This window comes from Nelumbo lutea, chromosome 3 (assembly GCF_056320005.1).
Source record: "Nelumbo lutea isolate HS-2025 chromosome 3, American lotus-T2T, whole genome shotgun sequence".
Classification (NCBI taxonomy): Eukaryota; Viridiplantae; Streptophyta; class Magnoliopsida; order Proteales; family Nelumbonaceae; genus Nelumbo; species Nelumbo lutea.
This window is the reverse complement of record NC_142686.1, coordinates 7,890,314-7,914,472: the sequence shown is the minus strand read 5'-3', so window position 1 is coordinate 7,914,472 and position 24,159 is coordinate 7,890,314. Positions and strand designations below refer to the sequence as shown.

The following is a 24,159-nucleotide window of genomic DNA, read 5'->3' as shown; positions in this document are numbered from 1 at the left end:
TATGAGATTACTAATGTCTTATATTTATTAAATGATGTCATATTAGTTTAATCAAATTACTAGCTTTAGAAACATTTGTAGTAGTATAATCACAGTATCAGCAAGTAGAAAGAAGAACCACAACAATTATGTATGTGTTAAGCTTTGCATTATTTCTTGTTTGTCATTTTAGTTTAATCAGGTTTCTTAACTCAACTTTTGAAGCCTTTTACCGGAACACCCTTTGCGTTTCTACCACGATCATCTCGTTTTACCAACCTCTCTAATACCTTTGACCATTTCACAATTTTGATATTAATTGTTTCTTCAATGCTTCTAAATAACAATACAATTGACAATTTTCTTTCTTCTGGAAAACAAAACCATCCACATTGTCGAATACCCCCAAAGTTTCGAATTAGAATTACGAACTAGCAAGAAATGAATTCAATAAAATAATTAGATGATCTCAATTAATTTTTTTCTACAGATATGATATGAAAAATCTCTTCGATGGAAATCCATGGAAAAACTATTCATCCTCATCCCAGTGGGATCATGTCCATCACGACTCTGGAGGTGGAAGTGTTGTTTTCAATCTGTGGTTTCAGGTTTTTCTGGGTGTGTCATTATCTGCAAATTTCAAAGTTCAAACTGGGAGGTTCCGCACCGCCCCTATCCACTTTGATGGGTGGCTGTGGCCCATTCACTAAATTCTCTCAAGCGAAGTCAGATCGTCAGAGTAGGGAGTCTGCACTGCATCTGTGGGATCTGCTGCCCACACCCTAGAGATCAAATCAACCCCTCACAAAATTGACCCCTCCACAACATCCCACAGAACATTCCTGCTATGTATTGGGAACATCTCCTGATGATAATACCAAAATTGATGATATGTCATCATCGGGAGATGTTCCCAATACATGGCGGGGATGTGCTGTGGGACGTTGTGGGGGGGCTCATTTGAACTCCACACCCTATCCACAAGACACTAACATCCATGGAAAACATCTCCTATGGTGGATGCTTTATTTTATTTTTTATTTTTTATTTTTTTGAGCTCGGGTCATGTTTAGGAGTTTGGATTAACTGCACTTGATGGTTACATTAGGGGCTGTTTAACTGACAATAATTCTCTACATCTAGGGGTGCAATTTGGGCCAAGTTGGATTGTGAAAATTTGTTATATTTTCAATGGGCCCGAAACCTAAACCAAACCCAATATAGTTGAAATTCTTCTAGTTGGGCAACCCAACTTCCAGCCCTACCTATATCTGTCAGAGTGTAAATGCACCACAATGACTTTTATTATATATGAATCTGAGATCTAATACTACAGCCTCGTATAAGGAACATCTTTTATACTTGTATGTTGTCATTTATGGGGAGATGTTTCAAATGTATGACTATAATGTCTTGTAGTAGATTTTGAATGATAGATCCAAATTCTATTATTATTCGTTAAACATCCCCTAAAACATTCATCAAGTTCAGCTAATTCTGATATTATTCTTTCACCATCACTTTATACCAACCAGGTATGCTTGTTAATTTTAGAGAGTGAAGGAACTATGGTAATCATTAAATCCCTGAAAGAACCAAATAATTATAACGACACCATGCCAACACAATCCACTCCATAGTCCACAGGCTCAACACCGCTACCCAACACACTATCCATTTATAACTAATCTGAAGTCCAAACCAACAATAAGGGTGGGGGTGGGGGGGGGTGTGTTCTACAAGACACCGAATCACCTGCTTACGAGAACTTTGTTCATGTTTACTCATAAAATACTACCCCTGAATTGGGAATATCTCTCCCTGCATAATATCATGTAGGATTATGAGATGTTCTCCATGTGTGGCTGCAATGTTATGTGGATAGACGTGGACAAAGTTTGTATGGGCAGGAGATCTGGCCACGTTCTACAATATGATTATTTTTATTTTTAAAAACAAAAACAACTTTAAATCAACAAAAACAATATAATTCTATTGACGTGGTAGTTATTTTCAAAAGCAAAACTAAAAATGTTATTTAACACCCTGCAAGTAAGAAAACAGCTTTGGTTAGGTACAATTGCTTGAGTCCGTGTCTCCTTGTTTTCTGAAAAATTTCAAAATGTTGGAAGTTGGATGAAAGGGCTTTAACATCCACCGTGAAAAAAAGTGACCGTATCTATAATTTCAACGGTGCCAAAGTTCTCTTCCTAATTAAGTAAAACCTTTCTTGCATCAAAACCTATTGGTTGCAGCTCCATTACTTGTCTTGGTCGAAATATCTTTTTCTCACCTCCTTTTCGAGGTTGGCTTTGGTCAGACAAAGCCTATTCGAACAGCCTTTACTACTTTGAATTGAAAATATCTTTATACTTATGTGCTTTATTTCATTGAGAGATATTCTTAGTCATAAAAAGCCTATTCGAACAGCCTTTAATTGCTTTCTTCCTACAGTTTTGTCAATCTCATTTATGGTTCATCATTTTCACATTTGATTCTCTTTGTGTGGATTTGTTTGGGATTTATTACTGTCTCTTAGATTCTCATTTGTTCATTCTGTTATTCTCATGAGACAGTATGTTATATACCCTTATATTCTATTTATGTATTGAGAATTCAGTTCAATTCAATTCTCCATCATTATATAGGTTATCTATGGAGTGATTTGGATATACATATTATCATTACAAGTTATCTTTAGAAATTTTAGGATAATCATGCTATAATTGTAGGTTATTCATAGACAGGTTTTCTATAGGGATATAGGGATTTGGATGTTCATGCTATCGTTACAAGTTATCAATGGTGATTTTGTCCATAGGGATTTGGATGTTCATGTTATCATGACAGGTTATCCACGGAAAGGTTATCTATATATAGTGCTTTAGATATTGCATGTTAGGTTTCGGATATTTTAGTTCTAGTGAGACTGCATTTAATTTGTTTATTTGTTAACTATCATTCTTGTTTCATTGTAAGTGTGACGTGTTTATGCATGTATGCATGTAACCGTGTTTGAATAAATATGTGCTGAGAGAGGTTCTTTGTACTTAGGGCAATCAATGGGTCGGATCCGACCCCATGGACCCAAACCGATTGAGCCGGTTTTGGTTCTAGATGGGTTGGTTCTGGGTCCCGATATAATGTTTCTATATATATATATGTATGTATGTATTTATTTATTACAATTGGGTCTGTTACTCGAGAATTGATTAGTTTGGTTCTGGGTCTAAAAATTCAAGATTATCGGGTCCGGTTTGATTTTAGGTCCTCGTTATTTTATGTTGGGTCGGTTTCAGTTCTAGCTGGTTCTGACTTAGATCCGACCCATTGACAGCTCTAATTGTACCAAGCTACCAGGTAGGGGTGAGCATTCGGTTTATTCAATTAAAAACTAAACCGAAAAACTGAATTTTTAAAAACCAAATTTATAAAACATAAAACTGAACTATTAAAAAACCGAAAAAACTGAAACCAAATTGAGTTTAGTAATAAAACTTAAAATTTGAAGTTTAGGTACAATGAATTTTCAAATTCGAGATTTGAAAAATTGGATTAGGATGGGATGAAAAAAAAAAAAAAAAAAACAAATGACCATAAAATCGCCATAGACATGAAAATAAAATCAAAACCTTTTTTTTTTTCAAAGACTATATTATTAATCACGTTAAGAAAGAGACTTTGCATCATGAGTTGTTTAGAATATAATTGTGTTGATGTGATATTTGGGGGGGCAACCTCTATTATTTGAGGCGAATGCATGTGGTAGTGAACAACCCACTACAGAAGTACAAAAACTCAAATTAGTGATTGTGGTGATACCATCATTGGCACCATTAAAGCCTTTATTGTAAACTACCAAGCGGAAAGGGTCAAAAGAAGAAAGCATTTGACATTTATGAAATTATGGCAAAAATCTATTGAAACTATCAAGAAGAGGATGAAAAACAGAACAAGTGTTGCCCCAGGTAGCCTCACCCAAGGTGGTGGGGGTAAATTTGATTCTAACGATTTCTTCCAAGTAAAAGCCTTATATAATGATGTAGTAGTGCAGAAAATGAAAAAACACAAATAAGATCTATAGATGTTTGCCCAACCTAGGCCTATGTCATATCTTTAGGCGCACAATATGAGAATTTCTACTAAACCAGCTAGACTTCTCAGCCGCAAATAAAACTGATGAAGGAAGATTTGGCCCGACTTCGTAACCACTCAATACGTGGAAAGACAGTAGCTCAGTACAACAGTACGCTCAAGGCGCGAGCTTCGAAAAGAGGAATCCGCGGTCCGAACTCCTTACAAGGAGCACGAGCTCTCCCTTAGACCCCGAGCCTTACAAACACAAAAGGCAACAACCCAAACTGGCCCGCCCCATGGCAGTTCGGGCCACACCTCTATCCAAACTCAAGACTTCACCTCACACACCACTCCAGCACTTCGCCTCCAGGACGCCGAACTGAACAACCGCACCGTACCTGACACCGAAGGAGTCCGTATCCAGGGATGGCGCACCTGACTGACTTGGGATTTGACGCTTGACAGCCGCACTTCAATGGCCACCTGCCACCGCCATCTCCAGTTATAGAGACAACTCCGACAAAGAAAGCAGTGGCAGTTCTGCCCCAGCAGAGGTGATGACACTCGAACTAGCAGAAGCGCAGGGGTAATCATACCCGACCTGACAGAAGCTTAGGAGTGAGTGCGCGAAGTGGTTATAAAAGTCTCTCCACCCCCCAAGAACGAGGTATGTGATAACTTTGTGCCATCTGGTTTTATCTTGCCTTTGAGGAAACACTAACTTGAGCTTCGGAGCATTCTCACCGGGTTCTTCCCCAAAGATTACTCGCTTTCTCCCCTGTTTTAGGCACCTTGTGCTCCAGCCCGAGGCAAGATCGTTGACAGTTAGGACCGGCCGGATTGCGCACCATCAATTGGCATCGTCTGTGGGAACGCTTCTAAAAGCTTCCATCTAAAATTCTCATAACCCGTTTTTCCAAAAAACCCCAACACTCATGGCTTTTTCCAGCAATGCCGGACGTGGCACGGAGATAAACACCATCGGGGAACAACTTCAAGTCCCCGTGGTGTGCATCGGACAGTTCACCATCCCCCTTCCGGTGGATGGGATCCCCAGCTTGAATGCACCATGAACAGTGGTGCTCGTAAACCTTCCCGCCATGAACGTCCCCTTTCCTCTCCCTGTCGAAACAACCTTTACCGAACCAACTGTTGTCCCCTTGGCGACCAGCCAGAACCAGTTTGATGACCTGATGCAATGCATGCGGGCAATGCAAGCCCAAACACAACAATTCCAGCAGCACCAAGTATTGCACCACATCTCTCAGTATCACTATCAGCAGCAGCTCGCCAGCGGGTCGGGAACCTCGCCCGCCAAGTCATTATCTCGGCACTTCAAGTCTAAGCTCCTGCTGACAGAGAATCGATTCAGCATCCTAGCAGCGGATGATGAGACCAAAAAGAACCCTATTTTTATCCCCTAATATTTACTATTTTACATTTATTTAGCACTTAAACGGACTCATTACTCTTGTATTTCGATTTAAGGCAATAAAGAAGGCAATTGGAAGAAAACATGGCAAATTGGGTGATTTTGCATAGTTTCGGCGACAGTCAGTAATCTAGGCCTAACTCTCAATTCCGGACACCGAATTGAACAATTCAAGAAGCATTAGAAAGATGAAAGGAAGGCCCATAACTTTTATGTTTTGGGTTTTGACAGATTCGTCCCGCATCGAGTACAAAAACGAGCCCAAAGTCGGAGTAAGTTCGTAGCCAGACCCATTTCACAACATAAGCCCAACTCGCAGAAATACCTTGAAGCGGCCCAAGTTTTAAAGCAGCCCAACTCGAATTCAAGAGTCAATAGTCCAAATCTCGAATGTAATCTCTAAAGAGAGAGTCTTATCGGATCTAAAGTCTTAAATGTAATCCTAGAGAGATTGTGATTAGATCATTAGTTAAGAGATTTGATAGGATTAGTTCAAAGAAGATCAAGACTCCCTAAAGATAAGATGATCTCCTAGAAGGAGTTGGAAAACAGCCATCTCCTTGGCTATATAAAGAGGGGGGTGAACCAGCTCTGCCATCACTCACTCCCAGATCCAAGAGATCATCAAGAAGACCAAGAAAGCTCAAGAAAGCAGTTCGGCCATGGAGAAGCAAAGCATGGAAATTGCGCAGATCATGAGCAGCTAAGCTTCTTTTTTCTTGTTCAAGGGGGGAGGTTCGATTGTGTCATTGTGAGGTTCTGTAGTTACTTTATTTTCTTGCTTTCTAATTCAAGTATTCATTGATTCTTGTGCATATTTTTATTGGATGTTGATGTTAATTAGGTTGACAAACTGAAATAATGTTGATCTTCCTACTGCTATCCATGATTTTGGTGATCCGTAATTGTCACGAATAATGGTGCAAGTAGCAGTTAGGTTGATTTCTTTTTGGGTCAATTGTTCATGACAGCCTTTGACCAATGTTTTAACATGGTTCAACCTAAAGGAATCGATGGAACAAGATTCAGTAATTGCAGCTATCTCAATTATTGTTATTTTGGTTTAACTGTTTTCACAAATCTTAATGCTATCACTGTTTAATATGGACGCTATCATACCTAGTTGAATGGTGATAAGTGTTGATCGAATGCTGGGTTTGGTCAACTGAATTAGGAAAACACAAGGTTTATTATGGCTATCCTAATAAATCTAAGGTTTAATGCTTGAATTGCAAGAATGCTGAAATGTACCTAGGATCGATGGCCAATCGATTCAACCCGAACTCTTGAACTAGAATTCGGTAAGACTGATTTTCTCTTGTTTAAGTTGCTATTTATTTTCTTTTCTTTTAATTTCAGTATTTAAATTCTCTCACTCAATTACATTACCCATTCGGCTAAGAGATTATTGATTTGCTCCCTATGGGATTCGACCTAGAACCACTTTTACTGCAATTATTTTTTTGTGGGACTAGTATTAATTTTGAGGGCCTCGACCACCCATCAATGGACTACCAACAGTCCGGGCCCATCGAGCTCGGCAACACGAAGGCCAGCTGCGCCAGTACTAGGCCCACTCAGCAACGAAGATGCCAGCGAAGTCACCGAACTGTCACCCATGTCCTGCTCAAGCTCAGAGGTAAAGAAGAGACAAGCTCGGACGAGGTAAAAGCTGCCCCTATTCTCTTAGTTCCTTCCCCCCTCTCATTAGAACTCCTTGCAGTCCCCATGCCCAGAGACTTCAAGCTCCCCCCTTTAGACAAGTATGATGGGTCATTCGACCCCAACGACCACGTCGATGCCTTCCAGTCCCAAATGCACCTAGCTAGGGCCAGTGAATCGTGCATGTGCGTGGCCTTCACCATCACCTTCAGGGGGTGGCCCGCACTTGGTACAAGAACCTGGTCCCCGGGTCGATAAGAAGCTGGACCCAATTCGTGCAGGTCTTCACCGCACACTTCTTTACCAGCAAGCGGTGCCCCAGAACCGAGCAAAGCATCTTCGGAGTAGTCCAGAGGGAAGGAGAGTCCATCCGGGGCTACATCAAGCGGTTCAATGACGCGTGCTTGCAGATACTGCAACTGGACCCAGCGGTGTAGCTTGCGGCAGCCAAGAGAGGAGTAACACACAAGGAGTTCAAATGGCACATGGTAGCTAGCCAGCCCGCGACTATAGCCGAATTTCTCAAGCTCGTGGATAAGTTCATGAGAATAGAGGAAGAGATCAACCAAAAGACCGAAAGCGGGATCGAGAAAAGGAAGAGGGAAGGTGATCCCTCCAACCCAGTTGATAGAAGAAAAAACCCGGCTTGGGAGACGAAGCCGAGCCAGCCGTTCTGAGCTCCCTTAGCAGCTCGGACCGACTACACACCCTTAAACATGAGGCGGACCGAGATCTTGATGACGATCAAAAGAGCCCCATACGTAAAATAGCCACCTCGCCTAAAAGGGAACCCAAACGAGAGAAATAAAAACTTGTACTGCAGTTTCCATAGAGATCACGGTCATAGTACTGAACGGTGTAATAATCTCCGGGACGAGATAGAGGGACTCATTCGTCGCGGGTAATTGAGAAATTTTGTACAACAACAACAACAACAACAACAACAACAACAACAACAACAACATAATAATAATAATAATAATAATAATAATAATAATAATAATAATAATAATAATAATAATAATAATAATAATAATAATAATAATAATAATAATAATACAGGTCGGCAAGGGGAGCACGGAAGGGATGCCCCCGAATCCAGCAGTAGGCCAACCAAACCATCACAAAGACAACCTCTGGAAGAAAGGCCTGTTTGGGGAACCATCCACGTGATAGTGGGAGGTTCGGTGGTAGCAGGTTGTACTTTGGCAGCGGCCCGGACGTTAGTTCGCAAAGCGACCCGAGAAGAACAAAACCCTCCAAAGAGGCCGAAGATGGAAGAACCGATTTTCTTCACGGAAGACGATGCACGAGGGGTCCACTACCCCCATGATGATGCGCTTGTCATAAAACTAAGGATCAGCGACTTCGAAGTCAGGCGCGTACTTGTGGATTTAGGCAGCTTGGCGGACATTCTCTTCAAGTCGGCGTTTGACCAGCTTCAGTTGAAGATAAGCGAGTTGAAGCCCGCGAATACTCCTCTGGTGGGATTCAGTAGGGAGGAAGTCAGGCCCCTCGGAAAAACAACAATACCTATGGAGGTCGGCACATGGCCTTGTGCGGTCAGACTCAACCACGATTTCCTGGTGGTCACGACCCCCTCCCCATACAATGCCATAATAGGGCGGCCAATCACGCATGTCCTATGGGCAGTGTTCTCCACCTACTATTTGGCAATGAAGTTCCCTACAGACTTCGGTGTGGGGGGTAGCGCTGAGTGACCAGCTTGAGTCCTGCAAGTGTTATGTTGCCGCCCTGAAGGGAAATACCAAGGCGGCCAACGACTTCGAACTGGAGCGGCCTACGGAGCAAGGCGAGGAACGAGCTTCATCCATAGAGGAAACGGTCTCAATCCCAACTTCAGCTACGAACCCGACTCGAATGCTACAGATCGGTGCTTCCGTCAAGGAACCTCTACGAATCGAACTAGTGAGTTTATTACTTCAAAATTTAGATATTTTTGCATGGTCCGCAACCGATATGCCCGATATTGACCCCAGCCTTATAACTCACAAACTTAATACTGACCTTGTAGTCAGATCCATTAGACAGAAGAAATGCAACTTAGCCCTGGAGCGCTGGAGGGTGGTCGACAAGGAGGTTGAAAAGCTCCTCGCAGCAGACTTAATAAGGGAAGTTCATTACCCGAACTGGGTAGCCAACCTAGTGCTGGTGAAAAAGGCAAACGGCAAGTGGCGCATGTGCGTCGACTACACCGACCTGAACCGAGCTTTGCTTGAAAGACTGTTTCCCCCTCCCCAGAATTGACCACCTAGTGGATGCGACCTCGGGACATGAGTTGCTAAGCTTCCTGGATGCCTACTCGGGTTACAACCAAATCAGGATGGACCAGTCCGATGAGGAAAAGACCACCTTCATAACTGAATTCGGCCTGTACTGCTACAAGGTCATGCCCTTCGGACTGAAGAATGCTAGGGCGACCTTCCAAAGACTTGTGAATAAGCTGCTTCGGCCCTTAATCGTCATGAAAATAGAATGTTATGTAGACGACATGGTCGTCAAGACATAGTTTTCACAGGAATTAATACAAGACTTAGATTTTGTCTTCCAAATTTTGTGTCAATTTATCATGAAATTGAACCCAAACAAGTGTGTCTTCGGTGTCACCTCGGGTAAGTTCCTAGGGTACATTGTCAACCGGCGCAGTATTGAGGCCAACTCGGACAAGATAAAGGTCATTCTAGATATGAGACCACCCCAAAAAGTAAAAGAGGTTCAGAGGCTAAACGGCCGCATAGCCGCTCTGAGCCGCTTCATGTCCAAATCAGCAGACCGCTGTCTGCCTTTCTTTAAAGCAATCAAAGGCAAAGGGTTCGAATGGACCCGAGACTGCTATCTCGCGTTCGATGAGCTAAAAAACTATCTCGTTAGTGTGCCAATCTTAACCAGGCCCGAGGTGGGTGAGGTCTTAGAACTATACCTCTCGGCAAGCGACGAGGTGGTCAGTTTGGTACTAATAAAAGAAGTAGATCGGGTCCAACGACCTATCTAATTTATATTGGATTGGATTGGATTAAGCCAATATCTGGTCCATTGATATAAGATAAGAATCTCGCTGTCAATGGACCAGGTTTGGGTTAAAACCAATCTAAATCAAAACGAAATCGAACAAATTGGACGGTCCACACATTGACTTGGACTGATCCAAAATATTCATTAGACTGAATTGGACATGGTCCATTTATAATGGACTCATTGGACTGATCCAAAATATTCATTGGACTGGATCGGATTGGACCAAATCCAGTCTAATTGACACCCCTAATTACATCAAGTCCTAAAAGAAGTAAACACAAGTTGGAAGCATTGGAACTTGATGCTCTCTTCTCTCTTGAAGAGTAATTAGTTCATTATTTGGCATAGTTGCTCCTCTTAGAGCATTGAAGCTCTTCAAAAGAGTTTATCAACAATTTTAGCTCAACCGATGAGAATCACTTAGCACAATTGCACACTTGAGTTCAAACTGCTAATACTCTTAATGAGTTTGTTGATAAACTCTACGATATAAATACACGTTTAACATATTTATGCATGTGTGTATGCATGCATGTATAGGATGATCATAAAAGGTTGGGTTGAGTAAGACTAACAAGTCAGACCGGAACAAAGCTTGACCTTGATTTTTCAAGCTACAATCCAACCCAAAGACCAGAAATCTAAGGCTCAGATTAGGGCTACCCAAGCTATAGCCCAACCCTAATCTTTTGTATGGATCTGATTTTACTTGATTGAGTTGGATATTTCGGATTCGATCCATAACAAAACAAACCACTTAATAGCAGACTGGTTGGTTCAACTCATTCGGGGTGATCGTATAAAAAAATTAAGATTGTAGGGCTTTGTATGAAGTAACGAGCTTTGCTGCGACTGCAGAGCAATTCTTTCTCATGATTACATGATGGTGTGAAGATGAAGAATCAAGAATCGTATAAAAACATTAACTTGGAATGTAGGGTCCGGTTGATTTACAATTGAAATCAGAATCAGAATCAGTCGAAATGGGATTATTCTTAAGAAATGGGGAGGGAATGACCATTCTCTTAAAATAGAATGCCATTGAGCCAAAGTGAAAATGAGATTATGATTCTGCCCAATCAAGCAGTCCAATTCCAAACCCCTATTCCCATAAATCAAATGAGATTAGTGCCTACTACCACAACGACGTGGGTTGGACTTTACCTAATAGTCTACCCTTTCCCTTTGCCCACATGATGAAGCACGTGTTGTTTTGATGGTTGTGCCTGAATCAAGGCTTAGATGTTAGATTGCAGGAGACCAATGGACGACGATCTAGTGAGACCTAACTGACTGGAGCCTGGAGGGGTTGAACGAAACATCTGATTCTGAGGGATATGGCTCAGGCCCACCCCTCTAGTTAACTGAGACTGTGAGTTCCTATGTAGCTAATAGTTAGGAATGTGACGGGATTTGCTCCTCAGATGGAGACTACCGGATTATATGGTCTCTGCCGCACCGAGTGGCAGTGGCGGACCCCATTTTTCCTTCTTTTCTTGCCAGTTGCCACATCCTACGGTTGAAAACACGAAAGAAGCTCGAATCCCGAAACTAGAATCAGTCCTACCTACGTCGCGCAGCTCACATTTTCGGTCCTGGGATTCTGACGAGTTAGTTGCGTGCACGTGATACATGCGGCCACCATCAAAATTCAAAAGGGGCCAGCCGTCTATTCTATATTTTCTATTCGATGTGAGGTCAGGCTCCGACTCAGTTGGGCTTTACGTCGTTGCTAATTACATGAAGCAGGGAATAACCAAATTGTATTGGACTTGGTTCTTGGGATGGTAAATGGAAGTAAGCTCTCCACCAGTCAATTGCTTCCAGATGTTTAGCATGGCCATATGATCATCACAAACCAGCAGCAGAACTGGCCTGATCATTTTCTTTGGAAAAGAAGTAATGCCAGTTTATACTCAGTTATGCTCATGCATGAAGTCTCTGAAGCTTCAGACTTCCATTTCTCATACACACCGTAAGGAATTTTGGAAAATAAATACCAACTAAAGACAATTACAGGGGAACAATTAGTTAAGGTAAATTGCAGATTAGTATCTTTTAATTTTGGCTTTGTTTCATTTTGGTATCAGAATTTTAAAATGTGTGAATTAAGTACCTGAATTTTTAAAAATTTCTCAATTTAGTCTTTATCTTTAGCAACTTATCATTTATCTTTTATAGCTTTTGAAAAATGTTAAAAATATCCTTTAAAATAAGATAATGTTTATCATCTTCTTCCTCAAGATTGAACCAAAGCAATAGTGAACAACCCAAATTATGTGATAATCCGGGCGTTTGAGCAAAGCTTTTCACTTCTAGCTAGCCTCCCTTAATCTGTACTTGTATAAAACATACATTATCCATCGTTAAGTACCGAGCGACTGGATCGTATTATGTTGAACGGGGCTCCAGATCTGTCACAACTAGAAGCTGAAATGAAGGCAATGTTACCAATCACAGTCAAAGACGTAAGCCAAGGAAGTATGTGAGGCTGATGGGAACGGAAACATCAGATTTGAGCATTTTGGATGATTAGTAAATCGGTCTTTAAGTTTGAGCATTTAAATGGTTGATAAAGAAAATTAGATGACATCTGAAGGACATTTATATCCTTTCACATATTACTTAATGGTAGTTAACGATTTTGGACTTTTAACTTAACAGGGGCGTTACGTATTAGGAATTCCAGTACTTAGATTGATAGATTTTCAAATTCGGGAACCAAAGTGAAATTAGGCCCAAAATACTGGGGATATTTAATTTGCAATTTACCCAAGAATGAGATGAAAAGATCATCCGTATTGTAGAATGCGGAACCATTTCATTTCAGCTGAATCTTTTCTTTCAAATTGCATGTGGAAGATTGAAAACAAATCTTACTGTTACATATATATACGTGGAATGGATTCACGGATCAATATTCAGATCCTATATATCTCATTGTATACTCAGTTCAGTCTTGTCATTATTAGACCAGAGATAAGGAGACTGACCCAAAAAACATTGAGCACTCGTCTCTCTGTATACTTTCAAAATAGCTTCAATGCAACTACTTGTGTAAATGGCCCTTCTATACTCTATTCTTGCCTAACTGGGGTAAGATAATATGATTAATTTTCTTTGATCAAGATAACCCTGCTGGAGTGGGCAATCATCAAATTAGTTCCCCTCCAAACTTTGTACATCTGTAACAGTGTTAACAATGAGTGAAGTATGCAATTATCAAATTACCCACACCCATTGTTTATATATGCAAGTTACCAAGATTTCTATCGAGAATCTCGCTCTTTCCACTAACTCTTAATTTTAAATATTATATAAAATAAAGCCACATCAAAATGATCTATTGAGATCTAGGCCATCAAGATAGCACTCTAAGACCAAGCAACTAGTTTCAATTTTCAACCATCCAAATAATTTACCAATATTTCATTTAATCTAGTCCATCCAAAGGATGTGCCCTATCTGGTCAAAATATCTATGCATTCAAAATAATGTCCTAATATATAAGATCAGTGAATTAATCTCAACCATCCAATTATTATACAAAGATTTCAATTAACCTTAACCATACAAGTAATACATGAAAAAAACGTAGGCCATCTAATTAAATAATGTATATACCTATGGTAGTTAGTATATCCTACAATATGTATCTACTTTCCGGGTAATATATGAGATTTTGATTATTTTAATTGTTTTTTGTATGATAAATCTTGATGCGACATGTCCTCTATTAAAATATGAAATAAAAAAATAGTATCAATTGATATAAAGTCATGATGCATTATATCAAGAGTATCGATACCTTGATTTCCTGATCTAGCCCAGCCAAATAATGTACTAAATCAATCTTAACATCTAGGCCATCAAAGTGTTATCTTAATGTAAGTAAATTAACTATTATAAGCTTTTTGTACCAAATAATGTACTAAACCAACTAAAAATTCTAGGCCCATTAAAATAGTCTCACAAAGCAATAGATTGATTGCAATCTAAGGTGTTCTAAAATTAGCCCCATGCATTATCTGGATGGCTTTTTAGGATACAAATTTTATATTTTTATATAGGGATGACACTTTCTCCATCTCCATGCCCGATGGGGACCCGACTTCCCCGACCCAATGGGGTTGGGGTCGGGGATGGGGATTGAGGTCCTCGCCCCACCCTGATTTAAATTATAAATAAAACATTATTTATAATTTAAAATTTTTATTTATTTCAAGTAAATTTATTTTTCAAAAAAATACTATTATCTAAAAAAATTAAAGGATTTGAGTCCCAATAAAGAACCCATCCCCATCGGGGATCGAAGATGAATGACAACTTTTGTCCCCAACATAAATCGAGGACGGAGAATATGTTCCCCACCCCTAACCCGCCCCAATGCCATTCCTATTTTTATATGTCATTTTTAAATTTTATGTATCATTTAAGTTATCATTATTTTAAAAAATTTCATTAATTTTTATCTATGATACAACACCTTATATAAAATGTGAAAGCACTTCTTTAAAAAAAATCAATCAATAAAAGCTAAGTATAGCATGTGAAGTTTTTTAATGTGATTAGTTAAAATCTTACACGCTTCTAAAATATTTGAATAGCCAAAGATCTAAAGTTAAGATCAGTTGAAAATTCTTTTTACCAAAAAATTCAGTTGAAATATTGGTGCACGTGACGTGACGGATGCGCACTGCGCACCTGACCGATTTATCCTTCGTATTTTTTTTCTCTCGCGAGACCAACACGACGGATGACACTCTGTTTCTCCCCTTCATTTCTCAATATCAGACTCAGTAAAGTCCGCTCCTGCTCATCTCTGCAAACCCTCACCTTCATCATGGCCGGAGCTGGAGAGGATATCTCTTCTTTTTCCGGAAGTGCTGTTTCCCCTACGCTTGATGCCTCAAACTCACAAGTCGAAGGAGCCGTCGCCGATTCTCAGGACACCGACGACTCTAAGTTCGGATTCAAGCGACCTGAAATGTACAAGAGCTCTCTGGCCGGAACTGTTGAACCCTACGATCGTCATATCTTTCTATGCTACAAGAATGCTGAAAGCTGGCCTTCTCGAGTTGAAGATGCTCAATTCGATCGACTTCCGAGGCTTCTAGCTGCGGTCCTTAAATCCCGCAAAAACGATATTCAAGGGCAGGTTGGTTGCATAAAGACCATTCCTTTTCCTACCGACTATCCTGTTTTTAACTTTTTTTTACCTTTCTCCTGCTTCTTGAATTTGAGAAAAGTCAAGATCTGGTTTTTGTTGTGTTGGAACAGACTCGTCTAGCATTATGTGAGGGACGAGATGGGACGGAGTCTTCGAATGGAGATATTTTGATTTTCCCTGAGATGGTCAGATATAGGTAAAAGTAACGATTGCATTCATTTGCTTCTTTTAGAACATTTTAAAGTTGGTTTATCGCGCCTGAGGTTATCTTCTACTTTACTGTTGTAATTGATGAAGGGGTCTGACACACTTTGATGTCGATAATTTCGTTGAGGATGTGCTCGTAAAGGGCACGGCTTGGGCTTCTGGAGTTTCTGAAGCATTGACAGGTTACCATGTATTCGTGTGCTGTCATGGTAGTCGAGACCGGAGATGTGGTGTTTGCGGCCCGGTTCTTGTTGATAAGTTCAAGGAAGAGATTGAATTGCGAGGTCTAAAGGATCAGGTATTCGTTAGTCCATGCTCTCACGTCGGCGGCCACAAGTATGCTGGGAACTTGATAATTTTCAGTCAGGATTCAGAGGGAAAGGTTTCGGGTCATTGGTAAGTCATATGCCAATATATCGCTTTATTTTGTTCATTTGCTCTTTGTTTTGGGTCTGCTTCGTGGAAAAGAAAAGCCATTTAAATCCTCCGCAGTTCGCAGCCCGCACTTCAATGATTTACTCAGAGATCAGAGCTGTTAGCTTGTGTGGGACCAACTACTTTCTTTTGTTTTCATTTGCAGGTATGGCTATGTTACTCCTGACGATGTTCCTACTTTGCTTGATCAGCATATTGCAAAGGGAGAGATCATAGAAAAACTTTGGAGGTATATTTCCCTTCTTCTCCACTTTGTTTTCCACTTTTGCCCAAGATGTCTCTCTGCACGCTACTAAAGCACTAACCATAAATTGATGCCACAAAATCAAATTGAAGCTACTTAAAGTGGCATTCTGTATCACCATTAATACCTTCATGCTACACTGCCAAAGGAACATGCCATGGCCCGAAATTTTGGAAGTAATGAATAGCATTTCATATGATATGATATTTTAAATTGCAGAATTCAGTAATAGAGGATGGAATGCTGAACCACTGAACTGTTTGTGAAACCTCAAGATTTTCAAGTGTTCTTGCTGGGATCTGTTGAGTGATGTTGACTTGCTCAACTATAACCATTATGGTTATATGTTAAACGACCTTGCGAACCACCAGATTTTTTTTAATTGGGATTTCCTAAGTTGTTCCTTTGGAGAAGTTTCCTAATTGCCTAGGAATCTTCCACAAGGCAACTTGTTCTTGGTTCAAAACGAGTCTTCCTTCTCTCTAGCATCATTCTTTCAGCCCAAAATCCTTTGCCACTTGTTACAAGATTAGGGCCACTTTTCCAAAATAACCCATTCTCATGGGCATTGCCATTGTTGACAGATAGTATTGTTCTAGAAAATCTATTTTACAAGGTGGTGGCTGATGTTAAGACATGACTACTCCAGATGGTCTCCTATGATGGAATGCCTGGATTGGCAACGGAATTCCTCTGGGTGGCAGAAATAAGCCATAAGGATACTTATTAATGAGCTTCTCTTATTGACCAATTAGGAAACCTTTTGTCTTTCTGTTTTGGAAGATCTCTTCACCAAGATGAGTAGTACAGGCTAATTAATTTTGTTCCATCTATTCTATTAACCATTGACCATCAATTCATTTTGCTAGAAAGTTTCTATACTATATAAGGCCGATACTTTCCTTGGTTTCTGTGCAACTGTAAGAGTTAAATCAAATATTGGAATTCATATAGATCTAAGATTATTGTTTTTACCCTTTAATCTTATAAACATGCATAGCACATGCTCTGTTAGATCAGTCACACACACACCAATGCATAGAAAAGGTTCAGTTCTGAATTGGAGGTTTAAAAACCTCTGTCTGTATTAGAAACATGCATTTATATGAGCTGTTATCCACTTCCAAGTGCCAACCACTCCACCTATCAATCCATTATCAAGTTTCAAGGTTCAGAACTTCTGGGAAGATTATGCAGTGCTGGCATTCCCTTGCACCAGAAATTCCTAAAACTCTATTTTATCACATCTGAACCTTCCAATCTCTTTTGTGTCTCACTTATTGAATGACTTTTCTTGAGATTTCAGTTTTAGAAGGGACCTTAACTTTCTCCTTGTTGGAGCGATAATAGAGTTTGGAGTGTGGACCCTAGTAGGACCTTCTTGTCTAAGCCTCGGTTGTGGACCTTAAATGGATCTTCTTGTGGTACTCTTTTTTTCAAAGCACTTGATAGAAACCCTTCTGACCTGCTTGGGTATCCAATCAAAGCTGTTAAGTTGGATCCTGCTCCACCAAAAGCAGGGATTCTATTATGTCGTCTGGGCGTCTAGGCAATTCTAGGTGACCAAAGGAGTACCTAGTCACCTAGTCAATGGCAATTTTTATAAAATAACAATTTAAAATTTAGATTAGTTCCCTAGTTGAATACCACTAAGCATGCATATTAATTGAAAAAATAGAAACTTTCTTTATTAAGAACATTGAACTTCCTCTCAAAACATGGCAAATTATCATATCTAAAAGACAATAGTATTTTAAATAATAGTAGTTTCAATACTTAAAAAAATAGAACTAGTATGATATAGAGTTTCAGTGGCAGATGCTCTTGCGGAAGCAGGGGTGGGCAGGGACTTCTTGCTTCCTCTTTAATGGGTTGGGAAGGCTTTTTGCTTTTGCTTTTTGTTTTTTTTTTTTTTGTTCTGTTTTTTTGTTTTTTTTTTGCCTCTGTAAGAGCAGAGATTTTTTTACTTTTACTAGGTTTCAGAATAAGATTCAAGGGACTAGATAGAATCTTGATTGAGGGAGACTCTCAAGTTGTTGCGGGGTGGACTCTCAAAATTTCTGGTGTTCCGTGTTAATTTTTGCACAGGGTGGGCTGATCCTTGGCCACTTGGATGAATGGTTATTCAATGGGTTTCGTGATCAGGTAATCCCCTTTGGACTTATTGGGGAACCTCTATTTGAGAATAGCTTGTTAGTTTTTGAGACATTTATTGTATGGGTTGTCCCCCTTCTCTCCTTATAAAAGGGGGAGATTTTCCTATAGAAGTCTTTGATCTTACAAATTCCAAATGTTTGCGGTGAAAACATCTTTTCTAGGTTCAACATGTAGAAACCCCCTTAACCTCTTTAGTCTTTAAGAACCATATTTGCACCACTTGTATCCTGTCATTTTAGAGTTCAGGGCTGTTTCATGAAATGATTGAGAAAGTAACAGTATTTGATAATGGCCTCATAGTGGAGATCAGGCTATTAATGAAAAGTAGTAGACAAGGTTTACAATTTTCAAGTAGTTACCTGTTATGATGTTTAATTTCCTCCTGCAATTTTGTCCAGTTGATCGATTAATGTAGAGTTTCCATGTGAGAGAAGGGGATGGTTGGTTTCTGCTTCCATGCGTATCATCTATGAAGATTTCCATTTCCTTGAAGACATTCATATTGCATTGCATAATACTGCCATTGTGTTTTGTTTTCCTACAGTGATGTAGGAATTAGAGTTTATGGGGACCAATTTGGTCAGCTTATGCTTTTTTTTTTTTTGATTAAAAGCTTATGGGTTTTCACCACTTGGGGCACCCGACCATATCCCATTATTTAGAAAGTTTGGTTATTGAGCAGGACCCATGATTGGATTTTTTTTTTTTTTTTTTTTTTGTGAAATCCTAAACTACCATATTTTTATTGGGGTTTAGGGGATTGAAGTGTTTTTAAGTTTTTCTACATCTTATTTGCTTTATATGAATTGATATTTGTTAAAGGTTGTAATGGGTGGGATAATTTGATGTTTTCCTACCTGATTTTGCAATTTTTAATTAATTTTTATGGCTATTGTTATTTCATTACCTTGGTGCTTATGGCAAACAAAGAGAAGGCTTATTTTATTTTATTTTATTTTTTGGAATAAACTGCAGGGGCCAAATGGGTTCTTCTAAAGAGAGAAAGGTTGATGACCTGAAACTTCAAGAAAATGGTGGTACAGCCTATCCAAATGGTGCCAATTTGGAGATAAGAGAGAAAGAGACCCAAGGAAGCAGTACCAAAGGAAACATGAAGGATAGTTCAAGTTGTTGCCAGGGTGCCAAAGGGTTTTCTTGTTGCAGGGATGAAAGGAAGGAAGAAAAGAGTGGGATTGAAAATAAACCAAATGCAAAGTATGGGTTGTGCATCCTGTCAGCCTGGATGGAAACATGGGAGAAAGATGATTTTCTAGCTGCTGCTGCAGTCATTGGGGCAGTTGCATCCATTGCTGTGGCTTATAGCTTCTATAAAAGGTCAGGATGAATATCTCTTTGTTGCCATCTTCTTTAGCTCCTTTTTCCTTTTTTTTTTTTTTTTTCCTTTCTTATTGTATACGTGATGTTATATTAGAAAGATAATAAAGAGAAAAAAGGTATGGTGATAATAATTCCCTGAACCAAGTTTCTCTCTTAAGAAACAGTAGTAGTGGTGCGGAACTGTTTAAGCCCTGTTTGGCATCATTCATAAATCATACCTATTTCTGTTCTTAGAGATATTCCTGTTCCGGAACAGGAATCCAGTTTCTTATTCCTGAAAAATAACTGACCTGTGCGGCAAATTGTTCTTAAAGAACATATTTTTGTTTTATAAAAATAGAAATGATGTTTGGATAGCCATGTTATTTCTTATGATTAATTCTTCATATCAATATACATACAAAAAATCATAATAGTAGTTACTAATCTATTAGGCACTTCTCTTTTAAATTCAACAAATTTAAACTAGATGATGCAATTGCTCAATAACATAGAGCTGAGACACTTCTTATAAAAGAGTAACATCCAATGAACAATAGAATGATAAAACTCGGGACTCTTCTTAGGATCTTAAATTCTACAATATAGGAAAACTAAAACATTAAATTCCAAGATTCAATTGTAGAAAACATGGATATTATCTACTAAATAGGGGAGGGAGAGGATTAATGCTAATCCCTATTCCAAAATTATGAATGGAACCAGTATTTCTAGATTACTACTTTAGGGAACAAACTAAAATGAAAAATTTTCTCTTTTGGATTAGGAATGAAAGCGAACTAAAATGAAAAATTACAACATATTCAAGTCATTATATTTTTTATTTCAGCCAACAAATGATCAGAAAACAAAACATAGGGTTTATCTTTTGGAAAGGGGATTGGCTAAGAGAGTTGATTAAAAGAGGAGATTGACCTAACCTGCAAAAAAAATAAAATTAAACGTTAGAGAAGGGGGAGAAAAGAGGAACAAGGAGGCAGAACTCTGTTTGTGTGACGATATAGCAGAAAAACAAAAGAAGTTCTGGCGTTTTTTAGTGCGTTGATTGCTATTTTCAGGCTGAACTATGGTTCAAACTCTTCAAATGGCAACGGTTCAAGTCAGTGAATCCACAACCAAAGAAGAAGAAAGTTCTGGCCAACTACTCTTTTTTGGTTGATGGACTATGTGGCAGTGGGATGAGGAAGAAAAGAGATAACTGACAGGGATCTTTGTGCCCGATGTTTCTTTTATTTGAGCAAAATTACATTAACATCCCTCTTTACACGTGAGAAATACCCACATGTGTTCGTTTTTTTAAGTAAACGTTGTGGGAACACGTGGTTCTGACTTCCGCAGGATGTGTTCTTTTGGAGTGACAGTTTTGTCACTCTAAAAAGACACACTCCTGGCAGCTTGTTCTTGTTCCAGAACACGATATTTCTTGTGACAATATGCATCCAAATGTATTTCTGATCCGTGAGAACATTCAGAACACGAGAAATGTTCCCATGGAACGATACCAAACATGGCCTTAGTTTCTTTAGCTTCAGAGGTGAAATATCACCAGCAAGAAGTTATACATCTTTGTCTCTATCTGTATCTTTTTTTTGGAATAGAGTCTGCGTCTTTTTGCATTTGGTCTTTTCCCTGGATGAAATTATATCTGCTCTCTATGAGTCTGTGGTAGCTTTCGTTACATTCACAGGAAATTCATCTCTATTAAGAAGTTTAATCTGGAATATGTATGGATGATCACAATAATTCATGTCTAAGATATATTGTTATCTTTGGAAATTTGGTTAGGGTTTGATAGCCATATTGTTAATGTAGTTGAGTTGTGTGAATATTGCTTCTGATGCTCTTATTTAATAGTATTTCTGGTTCTTGTGATTGGATTTTTAAGCATATGATGCAAATCATCTTTTTTGATTTGAAGTTTGATAATGTGCCTGATACTCCTAATTTCTCTTATGGACCTGGCTTTAATCTCATAGATGATCTAGTGGTTAGTTCAGTGTTTTGTTTTAGAATTCTATGTGATGGTGGATCAAGGAAAGATAAAATTGGCTCTTATGGTTTGTGTATTTACTAATAGGAACAATTTTTTGGTGGCTTCAGGTTATAATTTGGATCTTGTTAATAAGAGTATTGATGTTGGAGTTAGGGAACTATGAAGAATGCTCTTTTGTTTGCTAATTATCAGGGTTGGAAATCCTTGGTGGTTGAATCCGACTCTTTGATTGCTGTTACGGATCTAAAAGGAAGGGGTGGTGGAATTCCATGGACTACTTGGCATTGGCTGGACAGTATTGAGAACTATTTATTATTATTATTATTATTATTATTATTGATAGACTTTTTTGTATATTTCCAAAGCTTTTAATGTTTTGGCTCATACTATGGTCCAACAAGCCAAACTTTTTTCTTCTCTTGAGGTCTGGTAGAACAATCTACCCTCTTGGTTATGTAAGCTTCGACTCTCTTTTTCTAATAATTAATGAATTAGTCTGTTTTCTCACCCAAAAAAAATTCTAATGCTCGGTAGGAAGTCATGTCATTAACTTAGCTTTAGTTAATTAATTTACCAACTACAAAGCAATAAGCCTTTCAGTTCAACAATTTCAACTGTTGTCAAACGGGTGTTTCAGAAGTCAGCAACTCAGCATAATTACTTGGATTTATTTCATGATTTTGATGTTTCTTTACTAATCGTTTAGTAGAGCTTTCCTAATCCTTTAGAAGGGTCTTAAGCTTGATGAGTTTTTTGAGCCAGTTCTGGATGATTTGGTGTGGTTCATGAAACGGGGCGAAGCCTAGCTGTGATTCACGCCAAACTACTCTAGCAAATGGGCAGGTGAAGAAGAGGTGTAAGACAATTTCAGAATATTGTTTGCAGAGTTGCATGACAGTTCATCCTACTTTAATCACTTTGCAAGGTTCAAAATATCGGTATTGTTTTTTTGTTTTTATTTTTTTCGGATCTGGTTCAGATGGGCCGGTTTACCCCCTGAACCACTTGTTGACTTGAAACATCACATCCCCTGTAGAGACGTGTCGGGAAGGCTCTGATATGATACATACGGGTTGATACGGGACAAAATTTTGAACCTTGTCATTTTGTGCATATTTCTTTAATCAGAAGGCTGTCTCCAAAGAAACTTCCAAGCCAAAGAGAATACAGTGATATGGGATTTTAACTTCAAAGATTATACCATTTGAAGTGGGTGTGCTTACAAGAAAGTTTTATAAGCTGATTTGACAATGTAGTCTCCACTGTTATTCCTCCTCCATATTAACTTATCCGAGTGTAATTGTGGGCTTGGTGTGAGGGAGATGACTTTACTGAGGGTAGCTGAATCCACCAGCTCCTGTAGAAGACGGGTACGTATCCCATGTGGCTGAGTCTCTTAGTAAGTTTTTTACTTTCAGCTGTGAATATAAGGGAGTGGCCTGAGGTATACTATTAGGGCCCTGTTCGTTTTTCAGTAAGCTATTTATCTGGGTAAATGCATTTACCCAGGTAAGTGCTTTCCAAGAAAGGTTTATTTGGATAAGTGTATTTATCAATGTTTTTTTATTTTTCATGTAAATAAGGTAATAATCGTTTTAGCCATAAAAATCCATTATCAAAAATGACTTTTTTTTTGTTTTATTCTAGTGTTGGCAAATTTCTCTCACGTAAAAAAGTTATTTATCCACTTAGGAGTGATACCTAGGGAAATAACCTTTCCCTGGTCCTTACATAAACCTGAAAAAAGAACATGGGTTTTTTGGCCAATGAAAATCAAAATCTTATTGACCAACTCTTCCTCTTTCTCAAAATCCAAAAAAAAAAAAAAAAAAAAGGAACGCTCCATAGGTAATGAGGGTACTTAGGAAAGCTGAGGTAGAGATTATCCAAAGGAAATTGCCTTTAAGGTGGGGATGAGATTGTGAGCTTGTCTCAACTACAAGGAGCTTGACCTCGATGGAAAAAGGTTGGTATTATTGTATTGTACAATATGACATGATATGTATAATACTTTGAACCATGCTATCAGTTGATTCGGTTTTGATAAATCCAGTTCTAACTTGACAGGAAAAATAGGCAGACCTTATCCCAACTCAAACCTTATAGGGTGTATTTAGGTAGACGTAGAATCAGCCCTATTCCAGTCACGCTTTTTTTTTTTTTTTGGTTTTATCTTTTTCCTTGAAGCCCGTACGTAAGTCCATTTGACCAAATGTGGCATGTTACAATTCACAAATCACACCCCAAGTTACAAATTGTTATAATTGAGCTTAACCTAGCTAATAAGACCCGAATATGTTTGATAAGCATAAGCTTATAGATTATTAATTTGGCATTAAACCCGCAATATCACCTGCTCTCTCTTCTCAAAATAAATCATATCCTCTATAAAATGATGGTTTTAGACACCTTATATAAAATTATAT

The 24,159-nt window shown here is 38.9% G+C and overlaps 1 protein-coding gene across 2 annotated transcripts; it reads left to right on the top strand.

Moving 5' to 3' along the window:
- The first annotated feature begins 14,885 nt into the window (after positions 1–14,885).
- LOC148862707 (Sucrase/ferredoxin-like family protein) lies at positions 14,886–22,139 on the top strand. 2 transcript variants are annotated; one of them, XM_088977727.1, is made up of 6 exons: positions 14,886–15,347; positions 15,470–15,555; positions 15,657–15,962; positions 16,147–16,230; positions 19,378–19,737; positions 21,841–22,139. In XM_088977727.1, the coding sequence occupies exons 1-6, from the start codon at positions 14,946–14,948 to the stop codon at positions 21,845–21,847; spliced, it is 1,245 nt and encodes a 414-aa protein (XP_088833853.1). In that variant the 5' UTR covers positions 14,886–14,945; the 3' UTR covers positions 21,848–22,139. The 2 variants fall into 2 exon arrangements, with proteins under 2 accessions (XP_088833853.1, XP_088833852.1); XM_088977726.1 differs by lacking the exon at positions 21,841–22,139 and having other exon boundaries at positions 19,378–19,747.
- The last annotated feature ends 2,020 nt before the right edge of the window (positions 22,140–24,159 follow it).

Bases quoted from the DNA above. Each gene is read 5' to 3' on its own strand.
- LOC148862707 (XM_088977726.1), top strand. From the start codon at position 14,946: ATGACACTCTGTTTCTCCCCTTCATTTCTCAATATCAGACTCAGTAAA. The intron at 15,348-15,469 runs GTTGGTTGCATA...GTGTTGGAACAG, and splicing joins AAAACGATATTCAAGGGCAG to ACTCGTCTAGCATTATGTGA. The intron at 15,556-15,656 runs GTAAAAGTAACG...TAATTGATGAAG, and splicing joins CCTGAGATGGTCAGATATAG to GGGTCTGACACACTTTGATG.